This window comes from Cervus elaphus, chromosome 12 (assembly GCF_910594005.1).
Source record: "Cervus elaphus chromosome 12, mCerEla1.1, whole genome shotgun sequence".
In the NCBI taxonomy this organism is placed as follows: domain Eukaryota; kingdom Metazoa; phylum Chordata; class Mammalia; order Artiodactyla; family Cervidae; genus Cervus; species Cervus elaphus.
The window spans coordinates 41052115-41072281 of NC_057826.1; the positions used below are offsets into that span (position 1 = coordinate 41052115).

The following is a 20167-nucleotide window of genomic DNA, read 5'->3' on the forward strand; positions in this document are numbered from 1 at the left end:
AAATAGGTATAGTTTTCATATGTGACTTAGAATGTGATCAGAATAGGGCTGAATGCCAGCCACAATTAACAGTAGGGAAGCATCAGTCGTTAATGATTCTGTCCATTCTTACTGGTCAGTGTCCTTGCTGAACATATTGATAATGATTTTAATCTCTCTCCCAATCACCTAATCATGATCCTAAGTTAATTATTTTTCAATCATTACTTAATAAAAGTGTCATCGTCTCAAGAAAGTAATACAGATTTTATTCAAAACAGTTTCTGAGGCTGTGTTAGAGTCAGTGTAATTCCCGTCCAATCTCTGTCCATTAGTTTGTACTTACATATTTATTCAGTGCTGCACACTGAGGGCGGCAGGGAGGGGACCAGAAGTAAAACCATCAACATCAGAGAAACATCCTCCTCTCTGCTCACATTCAGGAAGACAGGGAACATAGAAACATTTGTGACAAAGATGAAGCGACTATATTTCTCCTTTATTACTTCCAAAGTAAGTTCACCACCATCTCACTATGCATCCTGATCCAATAACTTTTTTTTTTTTATAAACCCAGGGATGCAGTTTATTAAAAATTTAAACTTGCCCTTATAAACCTTACGGGAACCAAACTTGAGATAGCCAGAGATTTCTGGCCAGCTCATCATGATTATTTTTTGAACTCTGGACACTTACGTATGCAGCTCCAAGCTGATTTGCATTTTGCACCAGTTACAGGAATGGATCTGCCAGGAAGTTTTGAAACCCGAGGACAGATAGGCCCCTTTCTTGGTTAAATCACAGCTCCAGTCCTACAGATCAGCCCAGCCGGACCCTCCAGATCTTTTGCAATGTGCATTTTTAAACACATGGGTCATTTAATTCTGGCTTCCAGGCAGTTCGGCAAAATGCTTAGGCTAGAGAATTGCAAAAGTTTATGATTTCTCACCAAGGAATGAAATGTGACGCAGGAGAGCACAGTGCAGACATTTAATACCAGATGTTAATGTAAAAATTGGAAAATTGTGGCCTCACATAATTATCTGATCCCTGACCCACAAAAGCCATTTACAGTCCAGAAGTCATCATCATTTCTGGCTTCTTCCACTATTAAACTTTGTGTCTAATTTTTAAAATCTAAAATAGTAATTCTGAGTTATTTAACTGAGGTAACTAGATTATATAAATCTCAAGGCATTTTGTGCATATACTAACAGAGTAATATAAGTCCTGGCTGTAAAAATCAGAAGTAAAGTCTTTCTGATTTGTTGTTTTCTAGTAACTGAAAAAAAAAATAGTGTCAGGCACATTTTCCTTGTCTATACTCCACCACTATCCATTAATAACTTCATGACATGCGTAAGGGAAAGGTGGAAATCTTGCTAATTTTCACTGAAAGAGAACACCTGAAATACATGTTTCAAAATACATTGAACTTGTTTGCACTGCTTCCCCGAATCTGTATCCTTAAGCAAAATGATTGGTTTAGGAGGAGAGACTGCTGAGATATCCCAGATCTCCAAGGAGAGCCTGGTGCCAGAATGGAGACGTGCAGGTAAGAGGCTGCAGGCTTGCTGTCACTCGGTGAGTTCTAGCTCTCTCACTTCCTGTGTGACCCTGGACAAAGCACTTAACCTCTCTGTGCCTTAGTTCCCTCTTCCTAAAAGTGAGTTCAACATGATCACTCTGCCCAGCTGACAGGGTTGTGTCAGGCTCAAAGAATACACAGACTGAAAAATTCTATATAACTAGGAAGGCACTAGCTCAAGTTCTGTTGTTTCAACTTGAATCTTAAGGAAACTGGGACCCAAAGAATCTCCTCTAAGCCCAGGAATAAGGTATTGAGAATTTTAAAGAGGCCCTCTTTTTACCTGGCATGAGTGTCTTGCTTTTATTTCCTTATACTTTTGATACTAAAAATGGCAGAGAGGAAAGGAGTTATAAGATCTCAGTGAATCACTAGGAAGAAACTGTGTTCAACTGACTCATACAGAAGCACTACTATGGGGTTTAGCACCCCTAAGCGGTGAGACTGAGAAAGATCTGGAGATAGAAGGACACCAGGGACTGTTGTAGAGAAACAGAAGCCAGTGCCAGAGCCAAGCCCTGCCCTCAAGACAGCATCCAGTTTGATCTTTTTCCCTTTCACTCTTCTTTGCTCCCTTCCTCCCTCCCTCCTTCCCATCAAAAACAATTACAAATACATAGCAGGCAGTACTGGCAAAACCAACTTATAGAATGTGTGAATAAGAAACTGTCTTTGAGACCATGCTGGCCATTTTCTCCATTGATGAACTGACCCTAAGGTCTAGGGTAGTTGGGTGGCATGCCCCGCCTCACACCAGTCAGTAGCATCACTGCTATAAGAAGTCAGAGCTCATGACCCATATTCCAATGAAATTTTCTTTTTTAAATTTAATTTTTATTTTGTATTGGAGTAAAGTAGATTTACAATGTTGTATTTCAGGTGTATAGCAAAGTGATTCACTTACACATGTACATATATCCATTCTTCTTCAGATTGTTTTCCCATGTAGATTATTACAGAATACTGAATAGAGTTCTCTGTGCTCTACAGTAGGTTTTAACTGATTATCTATTTTACACATGGTAGTGAGTTTTACCAAGAGAATGCACTGGTCATAGCAAACACCCTCTTCCAATAACACAAGAAAAGACTCTACATATGGACATCACCAGATGGTCAACACCGAAATCAGATTGATTATATTCTTTGCAGCCAAAGATGGAGAAGCTCTATACAGTCAGCAAAAACAAGACTGGGAGCTGACTGTGGCTCAGATCATGAACTCCTTATTACCAAATTCAGACTTAAACTGAAGAAGGTAGGGAGAACCACTAGACCATTCAGGTATGACCTAAATCAAATCCCTTATGAATATACAGTGGAAGTGAGAAATAGATTTAAGGGACTAGATCTGATAGACAGAGAGCCTGATGAACTATGGACAGAGGTTCCTGACATTGTACAGGAGACAGGGATCAAGACCATCCCCATGGAAAAGAAATGCAAAAAGGCAAAATGGTTGTCTGAGGAGGCCTTACAAATAGCTGTGAAATGAAGATAAGCTAAAAGCAAAGGAGAAAAGGAAAGATATTCCCATTTGAATGCAGAGTTCCAAAGAAAAGCCAGGAGAAATAAGAAAGCCTTCCTCAGTGAACAGTGCAAAGAAATAGAGGAAAACAACAGAATGGGAAAGACTAGAGATCTCTTCTAGAAAATTAGAGATACCAAGGGAACATTTCATGCAAAAATGGGCTCAATAGAGGACAGAAATGGTATAGACCTAACAGAAGCAGAAGATATTAAGAAGAGGTGGCAAGAATACACAGAAGAATTGTACAAAAAAGATCTTCACGACCCAGATAATCACAATGGTGTGATCACTCACCTAATCCTGGAATGTGAAGTCAAGTAGGCATTAGAAAGCGTCACTATGAACAAAGCTAGTGGAGGTGATGGAATTCCAGTTGAGCTATTTCAAATCCTAAAAGATGATGCTGTGAAAGGCTGCACGCAATATGCCAGCAAATTTGGAAAACTCGGCAGTGGCCACAGGACTGGAAAAGGTCCGTTTTCATTCCAGTCCCTAAGGAAGGCAATGCCAAAGAATGCTCAAACTACCACACAATTGCACTCCTCTCACACGCTAGTAAAGTAATGTTCAAAATTCTCCAAGCCAGGCTTCAGCAATACGTGAATCGTGAACTTCCAGATGTTCAAGCTGGTTTTAGAAAAGGCAGAGGAACCAGAGATCAAATTGCCAATATCCGCTGGATCATCGAAAAAGCAAGAAAGTTCCAGAAAAACATCTATTTCTGCTTTATTGACTATGCCAAAGCCTTCGACTGTGTGGATCACAATAAACTGAGGAAAATTCTTCCAGAGATGGGAATACCAGACCATCTGACCTGCCTCTTGAGAAACCTGTATGCAGGTCAGGAAGCAACAGTTAGAACTGGACATGGGACAACAGAATGGTTCCAAATAGGAAAAGGAGTACGTCAAGGCTGTATATTGTCACCCTGCTTATTTAACTTATATGCAGAGTACATCATGAGAAACACTGGGCTGGAAGAAGCACAAGCTGGAATCAAGATTGCCGGGAGAAATATCAATAATCTCAGATATGCAGATGACACCACCCTTATGGCAGAAAGTGAAGAGGAACTAAAGAGCCTCTTGATGAAAGTGAAAGAGGAGAGTGAAAAAGTTGGCTTAAAGTTCAACAATCAGAAAACTAAGATCATGGCATCTGGTCCCATCACCTCATGGGAAATAGATGGGGAGACAGTGGAAACAGTATCAGACTTTATTTTTTGGGGCTCCAAAATCAGTGCAGATGATGACTGCAGCCATGAAATTAAAAGACACTTACTCCTTGGAAGGAAAGTTATGACCAACCTAGAGAGCATATTAAAAAGCAGAGACATTACTTTGCCAACAAAAGTCCGTCTGGTCAAGACTATGGTTTTTCCAGTGGTCATGTATGGATGTGAGAGTTGCACTGTGAAGAAAGCTGAGCACTGAAAAATTGATGCTTTTGAACTGTGGTGTTGGAGAAGACTCCCGAGAGTCCCTTGGACTGCAAGGAGATCCAACCAGTCCATCCTGAAGGAGATAATTCCTGGGCGTTCATTGGAAGGACTGATGCTGAAGCTGAAACTCCAATACTTTGGCCACCTCATGCGAAGAGTTGACTCATTGGAAAAGACCCTGATGCTGGGAGGGGTTGGAGGCAGGAGGAGAAGGGGACGACAGAGGATGAGATGGCTGGATGGCATCACCGACTTGATGGGCATGAGTTTGAGTAAACTCTGGGAGTTTGTGATGGACAGGGAGACCTGGCATGCTGCGATTCATGGGGTCGCAAAGAGTCGGACACGACTGAGCAACTGAACTGAACTGAGTGTGTTTATGTTAATCCCAAACTCTTATTATCCCCACCCCACCACATTTCCCTTTTGGTAACCATAAGTTTGTTTTCGAAGTCTGTGACTCTCTCTCTGTTTTGTAAATAAGTTCATTTATTTTTTTTAGAGTCCACATACAAGTGATATCATATAATATTTGTCTTTGTCTGACTTACTTCACTTAGTGTCATAATCTCCAGGTCTTTCCATGTTGCTACAAATGGTGTGATTTCATTTTTGTGATGGCGGACTAATATTCCACTGTATATATGTACCCCATCTTCTCTACAATGAAGACTTGAAAGCATTTTCTCTGAGATCAGGAACAAGACAAGGATGTCCACTCTTGCCCTTTTATTCAACATGGTTTTGGAAGTCCTATCTACGGCAATCAGAGAAGAAAAGGAAATAAAAGGAATCCAAACTGGAAAATAAGAAGTAAAACTGTTGCAGATGTTTTTTAACTTATGTTTTTAAAAAACTTATGATGTTTAAAAAAACTTAAGTTTCTTAAACTGTTTAAAAAACAGGTTTTTTTCACTGTTGCAGATAACATGATACTATACATAGAAAACCCTAAAGATGCTACCAGAAAACTATTAGAGTTCACTAATGAAATTTTCTTGACCTCACATTAACTATGCAGGAGGTTTTGTTATTTGTGTTTCAAATACAATCTAACATTTTTTCCTTTGAGGAGTTAAATTCGTTTTGCAGGAAGTCATATCACCTTAAGTGATACATATTTGGAAACTCCTATCTCCCTTCCTCTTTTTCCAGTCCCTTCTTTATCTCTTGCTTTCTTCACCCCTCTCTGTCTTTAGATCATAGATATATATGGGGGCAAATGAGAGAGAGAAAAATAGAAAACACGATTTGTTCTTTTTTTTTAAATTATTTATTTTTTTATTGAAGTAAGTTGATTTACCATATTGTGTTAGTTTCAGGTGAATAGTGATTCAGTTCTTTTTTTTTTCAGATTAGATTGTATTATAGGTCATTAAAGATATTGAGTATAATTTCTTCTGGTAAGCCATAAATCCTAGCTATTTATATATATATTATATATATAGCAGTTTGTTCATCCTATACTCATTTGTCCCTTTGCCCCTCCCTCTCCTCTTTGGGAATCATAAGTTTGTTTTCTATGTAAAAAAGTCTGTCTTTTGTATATACATTCATTTGTAATATTTTTTAGATTCCACATATAAGTGATGATATGTAGTATTTGTCTTACTCTGTCTGACATATTTCCCTAAGCATATTATTCTCTAGGTCCATCCATGTTGCTGGAAATAGCAATATTTTGTTTTTCTTAGGTTGAGTTATAATTCATTGTGTGTGTGTGTGTGTGTATGTGTATATATATATATATATGCCACATTTTTTAAGCCAGTCATCTGTTGATGGGAATTGGGTTGCTTTCATTTCTTGGCTATTGTAAGTAGTGCTACTATGAACACTGGGGTACATGTACCTTTTTTAATTAGAGTTTTCACCTTTTGGGGGTATATGCCCAGCAGTGGGATTGCTGCAGCCAGAACTAGAGGGCCAAGATCTCAGAGAGTAGCTTCATGCATTGAGAGAGTCTCATATTTCACACTGTTTTTCCCCCCGGGGCATTTCTCATTTCAAATCATGGGACGTGGAAATATGGAAGAAAGTGGTGGCCTAGTGCTGTGGTAGTCTCACTGAAGGAGAGCAACAAAACATCCAGGACTTGAGTCAAGTTACTGGAGAAAAGGGAACCAAGGAAAGGTGAGTCTGACTTTCAGCATGCAATTTTTGCTTTGGTGCATTTTTATGTCTTCTATGTCTTCTCTCTATAAAGAACATATTCAACCATAAAAAATGAAATCTTGGCATTTTTATATATGTATACACACACACACCCTGCCACATATTCTTTATTCATCTGTTGATGAACAGTTAGGTGACTTCCATATCTTGTCAATTGTAAATAATGCTGCTATGAACATTGAAGTGCATGTATCTTTTTGAATTATGGTTTTCTCCAGATATATGCCTAGGAGTGGGATTGTTAGATCATATGGTAGTTCTATTTTTAGTTTTTTTAAGGAAACTCCATACTGTTCTCTATAGTGGCTGTACCAATTTACATTCCCACCAGCAATGTACTTGGGTTCCCTTTTCTCCACACCCTCTCCAGCATCTATTATTTGGAGGAATTTTTATGATGGCCACTCTGGCTGGAGTGACATGATACTTCATTGTAGATTTAAGTTGCATTTCTGTAATACTTACCAGGGCTTCCCTGGTAGCTCAGCTGGTAAAGAATCTGCCTGCAATGCAGGAGACCCCAGTTTGATTCCTGGGTTGGGAAGATCCCCTGGAGAAGGGATAGGCTACCAACTCCAGTTTTCTTGGGCTTCTCTGGTGGCTCTGCGGGTAAAGAATCTGCCTGCAATGCAGGAGACCTGGGTTCAATCCCTGGGTTGGGACGATCCCATGGAGAAGGGGAACAGCTCCCCACTCCAGTATTCTTGCCTGGAGAGTCCCCAAGACAGAGGAGCCTGGCATGCTACAGTCCCTGGGGTCTCAGAGAGTCAGACACAACTGAGCAACTTTCACTTCACTCACTCTGACTGGAGTGAGATGATGCTTTGTTGTAGTTTTTTTTTTTTTTTTTGGTTGTTGTTGTTTTAATTTGCATTTCTCTAATACTTAGCAATGTTGAGTATACATTTGTGGGCCTTTTGGCCATCTATATGCCTTCTTTGGAGAAATGTCTATTTAGGTCATCTGCCCATTTTTTGATCAGGCTATTTCTTTGCTATCAAGCCACATGAACTGTTTGTAAAATTTGGAGACTAATCCCTTATTGGTCACATCCTTTGAAAATATTTTCTCCCATTCTGTAGGTTATCTCTTTGTTTTCTCTATGGTTTCCTTTATTATACCAAAGTTTTTGAGTTTAATTAGGTCCCATTTATTTACTTTTATTTTTTTTTCTCCATTAGTCTGTGAGATGGATCCAAAAGGATTGCTACCATTTATGTGAAAAAGTGTTCTACCTATGTTTTCCTCTAGTAATTTTATAGTATGAATATTTAGTCTTTACTCCATTTGAGTTTATTTCTGTGCATGGTGTTAGATAATGCTCTAATTTTATTCTTTTATGTGTGGCTTTCCAGTTTTCCCAGCACCACTTATTGAAGAGACTGTCTTTTCTCCATTATATAATCTTGTCTCCTTTCTCATAGATTAATTGACTGTAAGTGTGTGAATTCCTTTCCAAGTTTTCTCTCCAGTTCTACTGATCTCTATATCTGTTTTTGTGCCAATACTGTTTCAGTTACTGTAGCTTTGAAGTAGACAGAATGTGAAGTCTGAAAGGATTATACCCACAGTTTTGTTCTTTTTCCTCAGGATTGGGAAATTCTGGGTCTTTTGTGATTCCATATAAGTTTAAGGAGTAACTTTTAAAAATTTGTTTACTTTTACATAATTTTTAAGGGTTATACCACATTTCTAATTATTAAAAAATATTGGCTATATTTTCCATGTTGTGCAGTATATGCTTGTAGCCTTTCTTACACCCAGTAGTTTGTATTACCCACTCTTCCACCTCTGTATTACTCCTCCAAATCCTCTCCCTGTTGGTAACCACTAGTTTGTGGTAACCACTATTTGTGAGTATGCTTCTTTTTTGTTATATTCACTAGTTTATTTTTTATATTCCACATATAAGTTATATAGCTTTTGTCTTTGTCTGACTTGTTTCACTTAGGATAATGCCCTTTGAGTCCATTCATGTTGCTGCAAATGGCAAATATTCATTCTGAATAGTATTCTATTGTATAAATATATACCACATCATCTTTATCCTTTCATTTGTTGATGGACACATAGGTTGCTTCCATGTCTTAGCAGTTGTAAGTAATGCTGCTGTGAACATTGGAGTTCATGTATCTTCTTGAATTAGTGATTTGCGGTTTTCTGTATGTATACTCAGGAGTGGAATCTCTGGGTCACATGGTAGTTTAGTTTTTTGAGAAACCTCCATACTGTTTTCCACAGTGGCAGAAGCAATTTACATTCCCACCTATGACGTACAAGGATTCCCTTTCATCCACAACCTTGACAACATTTCTTATTTGTAGACTTTTTGATGATAGTCATTCTGACAGGTGTGAGATGATATCTCTTGTGGTTTTGATTTGCACTTCTTTAATGATTAGCGACGTTGAGCATTTTTTCACGTGCTTGGCCATCTGAATTTCCTCTTCAGAAAGTTGTCTATTCAGTTCTTCCACCCATTGTTTAATTGGTTTGTTTGGTTTTTGATGTTGAATTGTATGAGCTGCTTATATATGTTGGCTATTAATCCTTTATCAGTCATATCACTTGCAAATATTTTTTCTTAGAAATATTTCTCCTTGGTTATCTTTTTCTTTTGTCAGTGGTTTCCTTTGCTGTGAAAAAACTTTTAAGTGTAATTAGGTCCCATTTATTTATGTTTGCTTTTATTTCCATTACTCTAAGAGATGAATCCACCTTTTTGAAATCAGGATCTGGTACGCTGGTGAGTTCTGTTCCATGGAGTTTCTCTTGCTCTTCTTATTGGGAGTGGTTTATGCATTTTAATTTTATTTAACTTTCCCCTAAATTCCGAGAGACACAGAAACTTAGCTTTTGTGTTCTTAAAGGGCTTTTTTTTTATTTTCACTTATTTTTACTAGCTGGAGGCTAATCACTTTACAATATTGTAGTGGGTTTTGTCATACATTGACATGAATCAGCCATGGATTTATATGTATTCCCCATCCCGATTCTCCCTCCCACCTCCCTCTCTACCCAATCCCTCTGGGTTTTCCCAGTGCACCAGGCCCAAGCACTTGTCTCATGCATCCCACCTGGGCTGGTGATCTGTTTCACTATAGATAATATACATGTTTCGATGCTGTTCTCTCGAAACATCCCACCCTCGCCTTCTCCCACAGAGTCCAAAAGTCTGTTCTGTACTTCTGTGTCTCTTTTTCTGTTTTACATATAGGGTTATCATTACCATCTTTCTAAATTCCATATATATGTGTTAGTATGCTGTAATGTTCTTTATCTTTCTGGCTTACTTCACTCTGTATAATGGGCTCCAGTTTCATCCATCTCATTAGAACTGATTCAAATGAATTCTTTTTAATGGCTGAGTAATATTCCATGGTGTATATGTACCACAGCTTTCTTATCCATTCGTCTGCTGATGGGCATCGAGGTTGCTTCCACATCCTGGCTATTATAAACAGTGCTGCGATGAACACTGAGGTGCACGTATCTCTTTCAGATCTGGTTTCCTCGGTGTGTATGCCCAGAAGTGGGATTGCTGGGTCATATGGCAGTTCTAATTCCAGTTTTTTAAGAAATCTCCACACTGTTCTCCATAGCGGCTGTACTAGTTTGCATTCCCACCAACAGTGTAAGAGGGTTCTTAAAGGGCATATTTATATGGAAGCATCACTGTGTAGACTGTGTGTAATGTCTTTGGTGAGAGGGCTGGTTTTAATATGGACACCAGCCACATCTTTCTTCAGGGTGTGCTGGCTGTTTTCCCCTTGATAGGGCTTGTGGTGGCGTTGGAGGGTCTAAAGCCTGTGTTGGGTATGAAGTGGGACTTCCTCTTTGCTCTGTGGCTGTTGCCATTCTGTCAGGGGCGGGGCCTGCTCCCCAGGTGATGGAGTAGAAGCGGGCTGGTTGAGCCCAGTCAAGCTCCATTCCCCCTGAGTGTGTGCCCTGCCCCAAAGGAAGTGATCACTAAAGAAAGTTAAGCCCACACACTCACAGAGGAATGATGTGCTGCCTGTGAAGGCCTCTGCAGCTCCCCTGGGATGCAGCCCAAGGTCACATCCCTTCCCTGTCATGTTAGTCCCAGATCTAGTACAATATTACGATGTGGAGTGGCTGGGGCCTTCACCAGTCACGGGGCTTTGTGGCTGCAGAAACGGAGGCGGCTGAGCTGCTGCCAGCAATCTGGGCCGTCTCCGCCTCCATGCTCAGCTGCAGTGTGGCATGGGTGGGGCTGGAACACTGCGCTGGGAGGCTCACTGTGGCAAACTGGCAGCACTGCCCAAGCACACGCTGCCAGTGACCACTGCTGCCTTAGCCAGCTCACATCCCAGACCTGTCTCTGTGTAGTTATACAAACCTCAGGGCCAGCTGGCCCAGGTCTCATACAAAGCTATGGTGAGGAGTGAGCAGTACTGGAGTTGTTTGCCCCATTCGGGCTGAGAAAGGCAGCAAGATGGCAGCTGCCAGTACAAGGCTCTTTCTGCCGTGATTGTTGGCAAGCCGGCACACGCAGACTCCTTGGTACTGAGTCTGAGCTTCTACAGCCCTTCTGTCTGTCTCAGCAGTTCTGCCATTAGCCAACAGGGCTTGTCTTCTCCATGCTGTTCCCCAGGCCTGGGAAACCCGGACTGTGGCTCGAACTGCTTGCAGCCCTAGGTGAGGATCCAACCAATGCAGGATTCTCTTCCTTTCAGATTCTTCTCAGGGGTGGGGATCCTGATCCTATGTCTTTTTTCTTTCCTACCTTGTTAGGTGGAGATTTTTCTTGCAGCTTTGGCTATATAGGAGTTCTTCAGTCAGTTTCCAACTAGTTTTCCATGAGAACTATTATTCTGTATGTAGATGTATTTTTGATGTGTCTGGAGGCGAAGGTGAATGCCACATTCTCTCATTCTGCCATCTTGAGCCCTCCTTTGGAAAACACAATTTGTAATTGTCTATTAAGAGCTCAAAACTTGGACAAAGACTTTAAAAACACAAGTTATCAACTTTAGTCCTGAATATAGAATTAATTTTTTTTCTTTCCCAATAATCTGATGGTTTACATAAAACTAAAATTTTACTGTTCCCCAAAGCATCACCAACACCCTTCAGGCTTTTTATCTTCTGGGTCAAAATAATCCTTGGCACTTGAACAACCTTGCAATGGGTGTGTGAGTTTATTTGGATCTCATATGGCCAAAGTAAACTGATAAATGTGTTTCTCTCACAGCTATCCACATTATCTGTTTATAAACAGCCTTATTTAATTTGAACTGAATTTGCAAACGTGGACCATTCCTAATCTTTCCCATCCCTTAAACATAGGTTGCACTGGTTCATTTTGTTCTTGACTCTGATCCTAGGAATGATGTACACTTTCCCTAAGAGAGAAAAAATAATTAGTTGATCAATGTAACAAAAACTTTGCCAATGGGTTTCCAATAAAGAAACAACACATCAAACACCAACAGTGCCAAAATATTTACTGAGAGTTTTCAAATCTTTCAAAAATGTTACAAAAAGCAAGCAAACACAGTGAAACTAATGACAAATTAGACACTAAAAACTAACATTGGATAAATCTACGCAGGCATTAGGAGAAAAGGGTAAATCTATAACCATTAACTATGATTAAAGCACTGCATTAGGCTTTTTTATACATATCTCATTTGATCCCATTCAGGAAACATTATCCCAGACTTGGAAATTAAAGCAAAAAAAAAAAAAAGGATTGTGTGATCCATTAATATCTTGCTAGCCTATTAGCCATCAAGCTCACCCAAGGGCCATCTGACTCTCTCCAGAAATATAACTTTAATAATTCAATAAAGACCAGATTAAAGATTCTATAAAGTTGGAAACTGATTTGTAGAAAATTGATAAAACATGATTTTTGTTTTCTTATAGAGAAATTTACCTTCATGGTTAAAGTTATATAGAAATACCGCCAAGGTTAGTTCCCTTTAGGATACTAACCAAAGTAAGGCTTTTACTTTACCATCTCATTTGATCAAGGCCTTTCCCATTGATTACTTAAGTTCCAGTTCTTCACATTTGCTCTTTTCAAACTCTGTTATTCTGATGATTAGTAGTTAAATGGCACTTACCTAATCATCTATTCACTGAGAATTGTTTTTAATGATTTAAGAATTTGTGCTTTGACAATCCTCAAACAACCACATGAGGTAGGTAGAAAATCCTCATTTTACAGAGGAAGAAACTGAGTCCCAGAGGAGGCATGTTACCTGCCAAAGGTTACCAAGGTAAGTAGTAGAACTGGAGTTTGAACATGAATATGAGTGAATTCTTTTTATAGCTACTGCACTGGTGACTCACACGTGGACTGAAATTTGGGCTGGTACATCTCCAGAAACTCAACACATATGTTAGAATTATGACAGGTGAACAACCTAAACCTGCATACTTAAATAGCAATTAAAGAGATTACTTGTTTGGCTTCAAATCTGAGCTTTTCAAAATTGGAAATAACGAAAGTATTTGCAGATACATTAATTACATGAAATACTATCATCAAAGTGTGAAATTTCAGTGCTTTGCTGAGTCCATCAACAGTTATGGATGACAGAGTAAATAACTACTGAGTTTGTTATAAAAGTCATTGACAAGTACATAGAATACTTTCTATCTAGAGTCTCTCTTTGACATTTCATGAACATGTATGTCCCTGAGAATTTCTTGAATAAATTTGAACAAGTTGTCAGCCTACCCACTGTAAAGATGCTCAGTCTACTTTGTCTCCAGACTAGTAGAAAAATGTGAAATACCAGCATGTTTTTCTTCTCTTTAGGCATGAAGGGTATCTGTTGTTCTGACTGAACACACAGGTAGAGATCAAGACTGGAGAGTGACAAGCTGCTGTAAGTCTGAAATCACCTTCGTGTACAATGTGTACCTCTAAAATTTTAAACATGTATCTTGGAAATAGCTGACCTTACATATAAGTGTTAATGTGTCACAAGGATGCTTTTCACAGCTGGGATATACAGCTTGCGAATGTATCCTTTTATCCATCTGAAGATCCATTCTCTGGGTATGCAGATTTACAAGTGTTTCTCCATAAATGAGATTCTAAAGTACAGATTGATTGGTATCTAGGTTGATAGAAATCTGTGCTAGTATTTTGAGAGTTTTGTCCACCAACTCATCAATTAGGCAGTGCCCTCTGGCCTGGTTGTCAGTAGAGTGCATCTCTATTCTGATGGGCACTGGCTGCTGTTTGCCACAGGTTTAGGATAAGTGAGGCCATCTGCTCCAGCCTAGCCCTTGACCCCAAACCCTGGAGCCAGCTGATTTCAGCTCCAGCTGAAATGAAAAGATAACTGTGTGGTTCAAATTCATCTTGACTCACAGTTTTACTGTTTTATCCTGGCTAAAGCTGCTCACTGTGTCTGTGGTTTTCTTACATAAATTTTCAATCCAGCTAGTGCTATTATACAGTGTCTTTTCCAACCCTGACATTGGGGGTGGATTTTTAGCTCGCATGTTTTTTCCAGATGTGATAAGCTCGCCATAGCCCTCTTGGTGAGCAAAAGCATATCCAGATCTTCGCGAGCTTGATCTCCGAGTCTGAGGCTTTCGGCTACGCAGGGGCCTTGCCTTCTTTTGAGCCTTCTGCCACTGGCGGATCTGGAGACAAAGGAGACCCAGAGTGAGACGGAGCATCCAAATGACAGACTCCACATAGTGGGCCACTTCCTGAGGTAAAAACCTTTTCTGTAAAAACATCAGTAATAACCAAGTACTCAACTTCACTGCAAAATCTAGTTTTTTACCTAAAAGCCAGGAAAACTGGATACTGGTCAGTTTTTATTTCTTCAAGAGACTATTAAGCAAATAAAAAGTGTTAAGACAAATTTCAGAATTGTCTCCATCTCCTACATCCATCTTAAATGAACAGGACCATATTTTGCACAGAATGATTTTGTAACTTGCACCACCCAAACTCAGTATAACAATTTACAGTCCCATTTCCCCCAAATCAGCCTTCCCTTTCTCTTTTAGATGTTCTCTGGCTCCAAAAAGTCAGTGGTGATTGGACTAAGCAAATTTGAAATTTATGACTCATTTTCTAAACTCTTGTGACAGGTCCAAGTACCATGAGATTTGTCATGGTTTTGATTTCTTGTGGGTTTTCTGGTGACCTTTTGAAGAGCTCAACATTGTTTGAATGGGTTTGTAGCATTTCATTTCCCTGTAATGCTGAGGAGAGAAAAGATCCAAGGTTTGACGCTTAGCACCTTGTTCTCTAGATGAGCTGATTGATCACTTGGATTCTGACTTTCACGTCAGGAGAAAGTCATCAAGCAGAAAATCATGATGTGCATAAACAAAGGAAGGAATGAGCGTCATCTTCCTTCAGCTCATCCATCATTGTCTGGATTTACATCAGAATGAGCTCACAAGGCAAAAGGAAAAGGGCAAACATTAGAGGGGAATGAGTGAGTCATTTCAGAAGGAATCTCTTGGCACTTTGGCCCCAGACCAGGAAGGATTTCATGATAAGGGAATTTCTACCTCAGTTCTTAGCATCATCAGCCTGGTCGCTCATCTCATCAGTATTTCCCCCTTCTCATGATGTGGCTACAAATGTGTGTCCCCTCTTTCTCCTTTTCTCTTCCTCTCTGGGTCCAGATCTAACTTGACATTGTGTTGCTTATACTCCTCTTTCCATGAAATACCTAAATATGTTCTGTTAATCCCTTGGCTAGATAGTTCTATAATCTATTCTGTTTTTCTTCTAACTGTACTTTTCAACCCAGCTGTTATGAACGTCAACTCCTCCTGTTACTATTAATATATTTCTACAGATATTTAGAGCCCCTTCACCTCATACCTTATTTGTCTCTCTTTTTACAACCCTTTACTTTCCCAAGTCAGTAAATTTCCGTCAAGCTTCCCTTTGCCTTGGGAGCAAATGTCCAAAATGCTGCCAGGGGTTACATGGTAGCTCTATGTTTAGTTTCTTAAGGAACTCCCATACTCTTCTCCACAGTGGCTGCACCAATTTACATTCCCACTAACAGTGCATGAGGGTTCCCTTTTCTCCACACCCTCTCCAGCATTTATTGTTCGTAGACTTTTTGACAATGGCCCCACTGACTGGAGTGAGATGATACTTGTAGTTTTGATTTGCATTTCCCTAATGCTGAGCGATGTTGAGCATATTTTCATGTGCCTTTTGGCTATCTGTATGCCTTCTTTGGAGAAATGTTTATTTAGATCTTCTGCCCATTTATTGATTGGGTGGGGTTTTTTTATATTGAGTCCCATGGGCTATTTGTAAATTTTGGAGACTAATCCCTCATCAGCAGCATCATTTGCAATTTTTTCCTCCCATTCTGTGGACTGGCTCTTCATTTTGTTTATGGTTTCCTTTGCTGTGCCATTACTCTAGGAGACAAACCAAAAAAAGATATATTGTTGCAATTTATGTCAAAGGCAAAACATTCTGCCTATGTTTTCCTCTAAGAATTGCATGATATCTGGCCTTACATTTAGGTCTTTAATCCATTTTGTTTTTGTGTACAGTGTTAAGAAATGTTCTAATTTTTTTTACATGTAGCTGTCCAGTTTTCCCAGCAGCATTTATTGAAGAGATTGTATTTCCTCCAATGTATATTCTTGCCTCCTTTGCCACAAACTGACCACAGGTACCTGGGTTTACTGCTGGGCTTTCTATCCTGTTTGGGTGAGCTCTATTTTTGTGTTTGGGCCGATATCATTCTGTTGCTTTACAATGTAGTCTGAAGTCAGGGAGCTTGATTCCTCCAACTGTTTTTCTTTCTGAAGACTGCTTTGACTATTCAAGGTTGGTTGTGTCTTCATAAACATTTTAAGATTTTTTTTGTTCTAGTTCTGTGAAAAATACCACTGGCAATTTGATAAAGATTGTATTGAATCTGTAATTGCCTTGAGTAGTATAGTCATTTTCAATCCAGGAACATGGTATCTATTTACATCTGTACTTGTCATCTTTGGTTTCTTTCATCAGCATCTTATAGTTTTCAGAGTACAGTTCTTTTGCCTTATTAGGTAGGCTGATTCCTAGGTATTTTGTTCTTTTCGATGCAACAGTAAATGGATTGTTTAATTTCTCCTTATTATCTTTTTTTGTTAGTGTATAGAAATGCAACAGATTTCTGTGTATGAATTTTGTATCTTGCAACTTTACCAAATTCGGTGATGAGCTTTACTACTTCTCTGGTAGCATCTTTAGGATTTTCTGTGTATGATATCATGTCATTCACAAGCAGTGACAGTTTTACTTCTTCTATGTGGTTGTTGGAATGTAAGTTGGTACAGCCACTATGGAGAATGTATGGATATTCCTTAAGAAACTAAAAATAGAGCTACTATATGATCTTGCAAGTCCACTCCTGGGCATATATCTAGAGAAAACCATATTTGAAATGTTCATGCACCCCAATGTTCATTGTAGTGCTATTTATAGTAGCTAAGACATGGAAGCAACCTAAATATCCGTCAACAGATGAATGGATAGAGAAGATATGGTATATTTATACAATGAAATATTAGTCATTAAAAAGAATGAAATAATGCCATTTGCAGCAACATGGATGGAATCTAGAGATTATCATACTAAGTGAAGTTAGAGAAAGACAAATATGATATCACTATATGAAGAATCTTAAAAAAATGATACAAATGAACTTATTTACAAACTGAAACAGACTCATAGACTTAGAATATTTAACAATAGCTTTAAGTTCATTCTCTAATTATGTTGACATTATTTAAAATGGAACTCTCTTCTTAAATTCCTTTTGAGGGTATTCCTTGGTAGCTTATAAAACTAAAAGATTTTGTGTACTAATATTTTGTATTGTAAATTTGTGTATTTGATAACTAGCTGAAGTTATGCTTTAAATTTATATGTGTGCTAAATTGCTTCAGTTGTGTCCAACTCTTTGCAACCCCATGATTGCAGCCTGCCAGGCTCTTTGGTCCATAGGATTTTCCCAGGCAAGAATACTGAAGTGGGCTGCCATTTCCTTCTACAGAGGATCTTCCCCACCCAGGAATTGAACCCGAGTAACTTACGTCTCCTGCACTGGCATTGAAAGGCAGGTTCTTATATCTCACAGATATAACTATGTGTTTATACTTATCAAAATTACTGTTATTAGAGTGCTTTTTTAAATCTATTATATTCATTGTTTTAACTGTGATGATGTGAATTTGTGTAGAGGCATATGTTAGTAGTACAAAGTGTTTTAAATGTGATGTTGACTTCCTATTACTGTTATTTGGTGCATGAATCTTCTATCAATGTTTGAATTGCTTATTGGATTGGATTGTTAAGTGTGCCGTTTGCTTTGATTGTGGATGCTGTAGGTGCTTCAGAAAGGTAAGTCTGTGGTTGGGGTTTGGGCAGAAGGATAGACTGGGAGTTTGGAATGAACATGTATACACTGCTGTATTTAAAATAGATAACCAACAAGGACTTGTGTAGCACAGGGGATGCTTATCAATATTCTGTAATAACCTAAATGGGAAATGAATTTGGAAAAGAATAGATGCATGTATATAACTGAACCACCTTGCTGTGTACCTGAAACTACACTTTAATCAACTATGTGCCAATATAAAAAAACACACAACTTAACTTGTAATTTATGACTCCTCACCCACATTTAGTGTAGACAGTTATCTCCACTGGCACTCCCAGTGCTAGTACATTCAGATGTGGACGGTTCCAGCTACTGCAATGTGATGCTATGCACCTACCTGTAGGTGTTTGCTGATGAAAACTTCATTAGCTCTTCCCTGGACTTTTTGTCAGGCAGAGGACATGATTCCAAGAGCAAAGAATCAACCCCTCAAGTACCCATCAGTGCTGCAACATACCTGATCACTCAGAGTTGGGAATAAATCCACCTTCAAAAATCTGAATGCCACCACAGGCATAACTGAAGCCACTGTTGTTAAGAGAATAACAAGCCAGATGCACTTCTGGGTCAAGGAATGTCGTGCATTTCCTGTTATTAAAGAAAAATAAACACTGTGGTTATAAATCGGACTCAATTATTGAATTAATTGTTTGGATTTCCTAGAGAGAAACACTGGGTATCTTCCCCCAGCATATAGTATGCTCAGTGGTGATAAGAAAAGGGCAAGAACAATGGTAAGATCGCTCTTGGGAACTGCTTCATGGCTTGATCACTAGGAGACTGATAGCCAGAGACATGCATTGTCTGATCCAGGTTCAGTCCACCTTCACTGAAGAACAGCATTCTCTCATCCAGTTTCAGGATGCCTCAACCACAAAGGAGTCACTAAAGTCACATTTACCCTTAAAACCATCATATCAAATGACACAGTAGATGTACTAGATGCAGGTACAATCGCAAATGATGGTCTCCACTGGCTAGGTCATAAAAGGTAAGCTGTATCTATGACAGGATCAACCTTTTAAATCCAGGCAACAGCCTCGAGTGGACATGCTGATCTCTCTGATGTTCCCATGGATATGAAGTCCTCAAGGTCCCAAGGTGATCAGAGATGCTCCTGGGTTTGTGAAAAGGGCATTCTCCACACTGGGAAACCACTGATGCAGTCATTCAATATACTAGTTGTAGAGAATAGTGAGATTCCTTCCCGAGCCAGTGTTTTTATTTTACACTCACAACTTGTATCCTGGGCTGTTTGTCTAAACAAAGCAATAGGGGTCAGTGGGGCCGACAGACAAATTATACAGAAGATGTCAACTGTGCTTACACTGCCAAAATGAACCTTTGTTCCTTTTGTTGCTTTTCTAGGCACATGATACCTCCAATTATCCCTCCCAATCCTACAGCATTACCACTATTTTGAATGGGCTTTAGGTGTGAGGGCTTGGCTACTTATTGGAATGTCTGCATTTCCTGTCTTCGTAGGATAGACACTGCCTACCAAAGACCACTTGATTCCAACTGCCTGGGCAGAAATGAACAACTCCATAAATTAAATGACTCTTTGAGCTTCTTGAAGCTCAGTACCCACAGCCATGGCTGGGGCAAAAAAAAACCCATCACTTTAAAACCACACTCCTGTTTGCTGCTGGCTACTAAGAAAAAAAATTTCTTAAACCTCAGTGTTGATCTAACTTTTAAAAAGTCTCATTGGAACTCAGTAATTAATTCCTGGAATGGTATGTGCTTAGCTGGAGAGAGTGGTCACCACACAGACTACTTTCTCCAGTTGAGGCATTCCAGTCTCATTATGCATGTGCGAACACTCTCTTAGGACTGGAAGTCTTCTGGTCAACACACTGAACTTTCAGATTTGGCACCAAAGAGAACAGAAAAGGAAAAACTTAAATGTCTCTTTTTTCCCCCTAATATGCTTATTCTTATTCACAACCATCATGTTTCTACATGGTTGGAACCTTTTGGTGGGCAAAGGATTAACAGTTTATATTAAGTAAGAGTGGTGCAATTTATATATT

The 20167-nt window shown here is 39.2% G+C and overlaps 1 protein-coding gene and 1 long non-coding RNA gene across 6 annotated transcripts in view; one reads left to right on the top strand and one right to left on the bottom strand.

Annotated features, from left to right (window-relative positions):
* Window positions 1–325: 325 nt before the first annotated feature.
* The window catches only part of ATP8B4 (ATPase phospholipid transporting 8B4 (putative)), a 265518-nt gene continuing 245676 nt past the window's right edge, over window positions 326–20167 (bottom strand). For 4 of the 5 annotated variants that reach the window (XM_043920124.1, XM_043920122.1, XM_043920121.1 and 1 more), the window contains exons 27-28: window positions 18589–18719; window positions 12168–14346 (exon numbers count right to left, since the gene is read on the bottom strand). In XM_043920124.1, coding sequence (XP_043776059.1) covers window positions 14065–14346; window positions 18589–18719 — 413 coding nt within the window. In that variant the 3' untranslated portion in view covers window positions 12168–14064. Of the gene's footprint in view, window positions 409–12167; window positions 14347–18588; window positions 18720–20167 lie in introns of those variants that run through there. The other variant, XM_043920126.1, reaches the window with a different exon arrangement.
* LOC122704965 lies at window positions 17757–18720 on the top strand. Its single transcript, XR_006344001.1, has 2 exons — window positions 17757–17808; window positions 18528–18720. It is a non-coding gene; the product is annotated as an uncharacterized LOC122704965 (long non-coding RNA).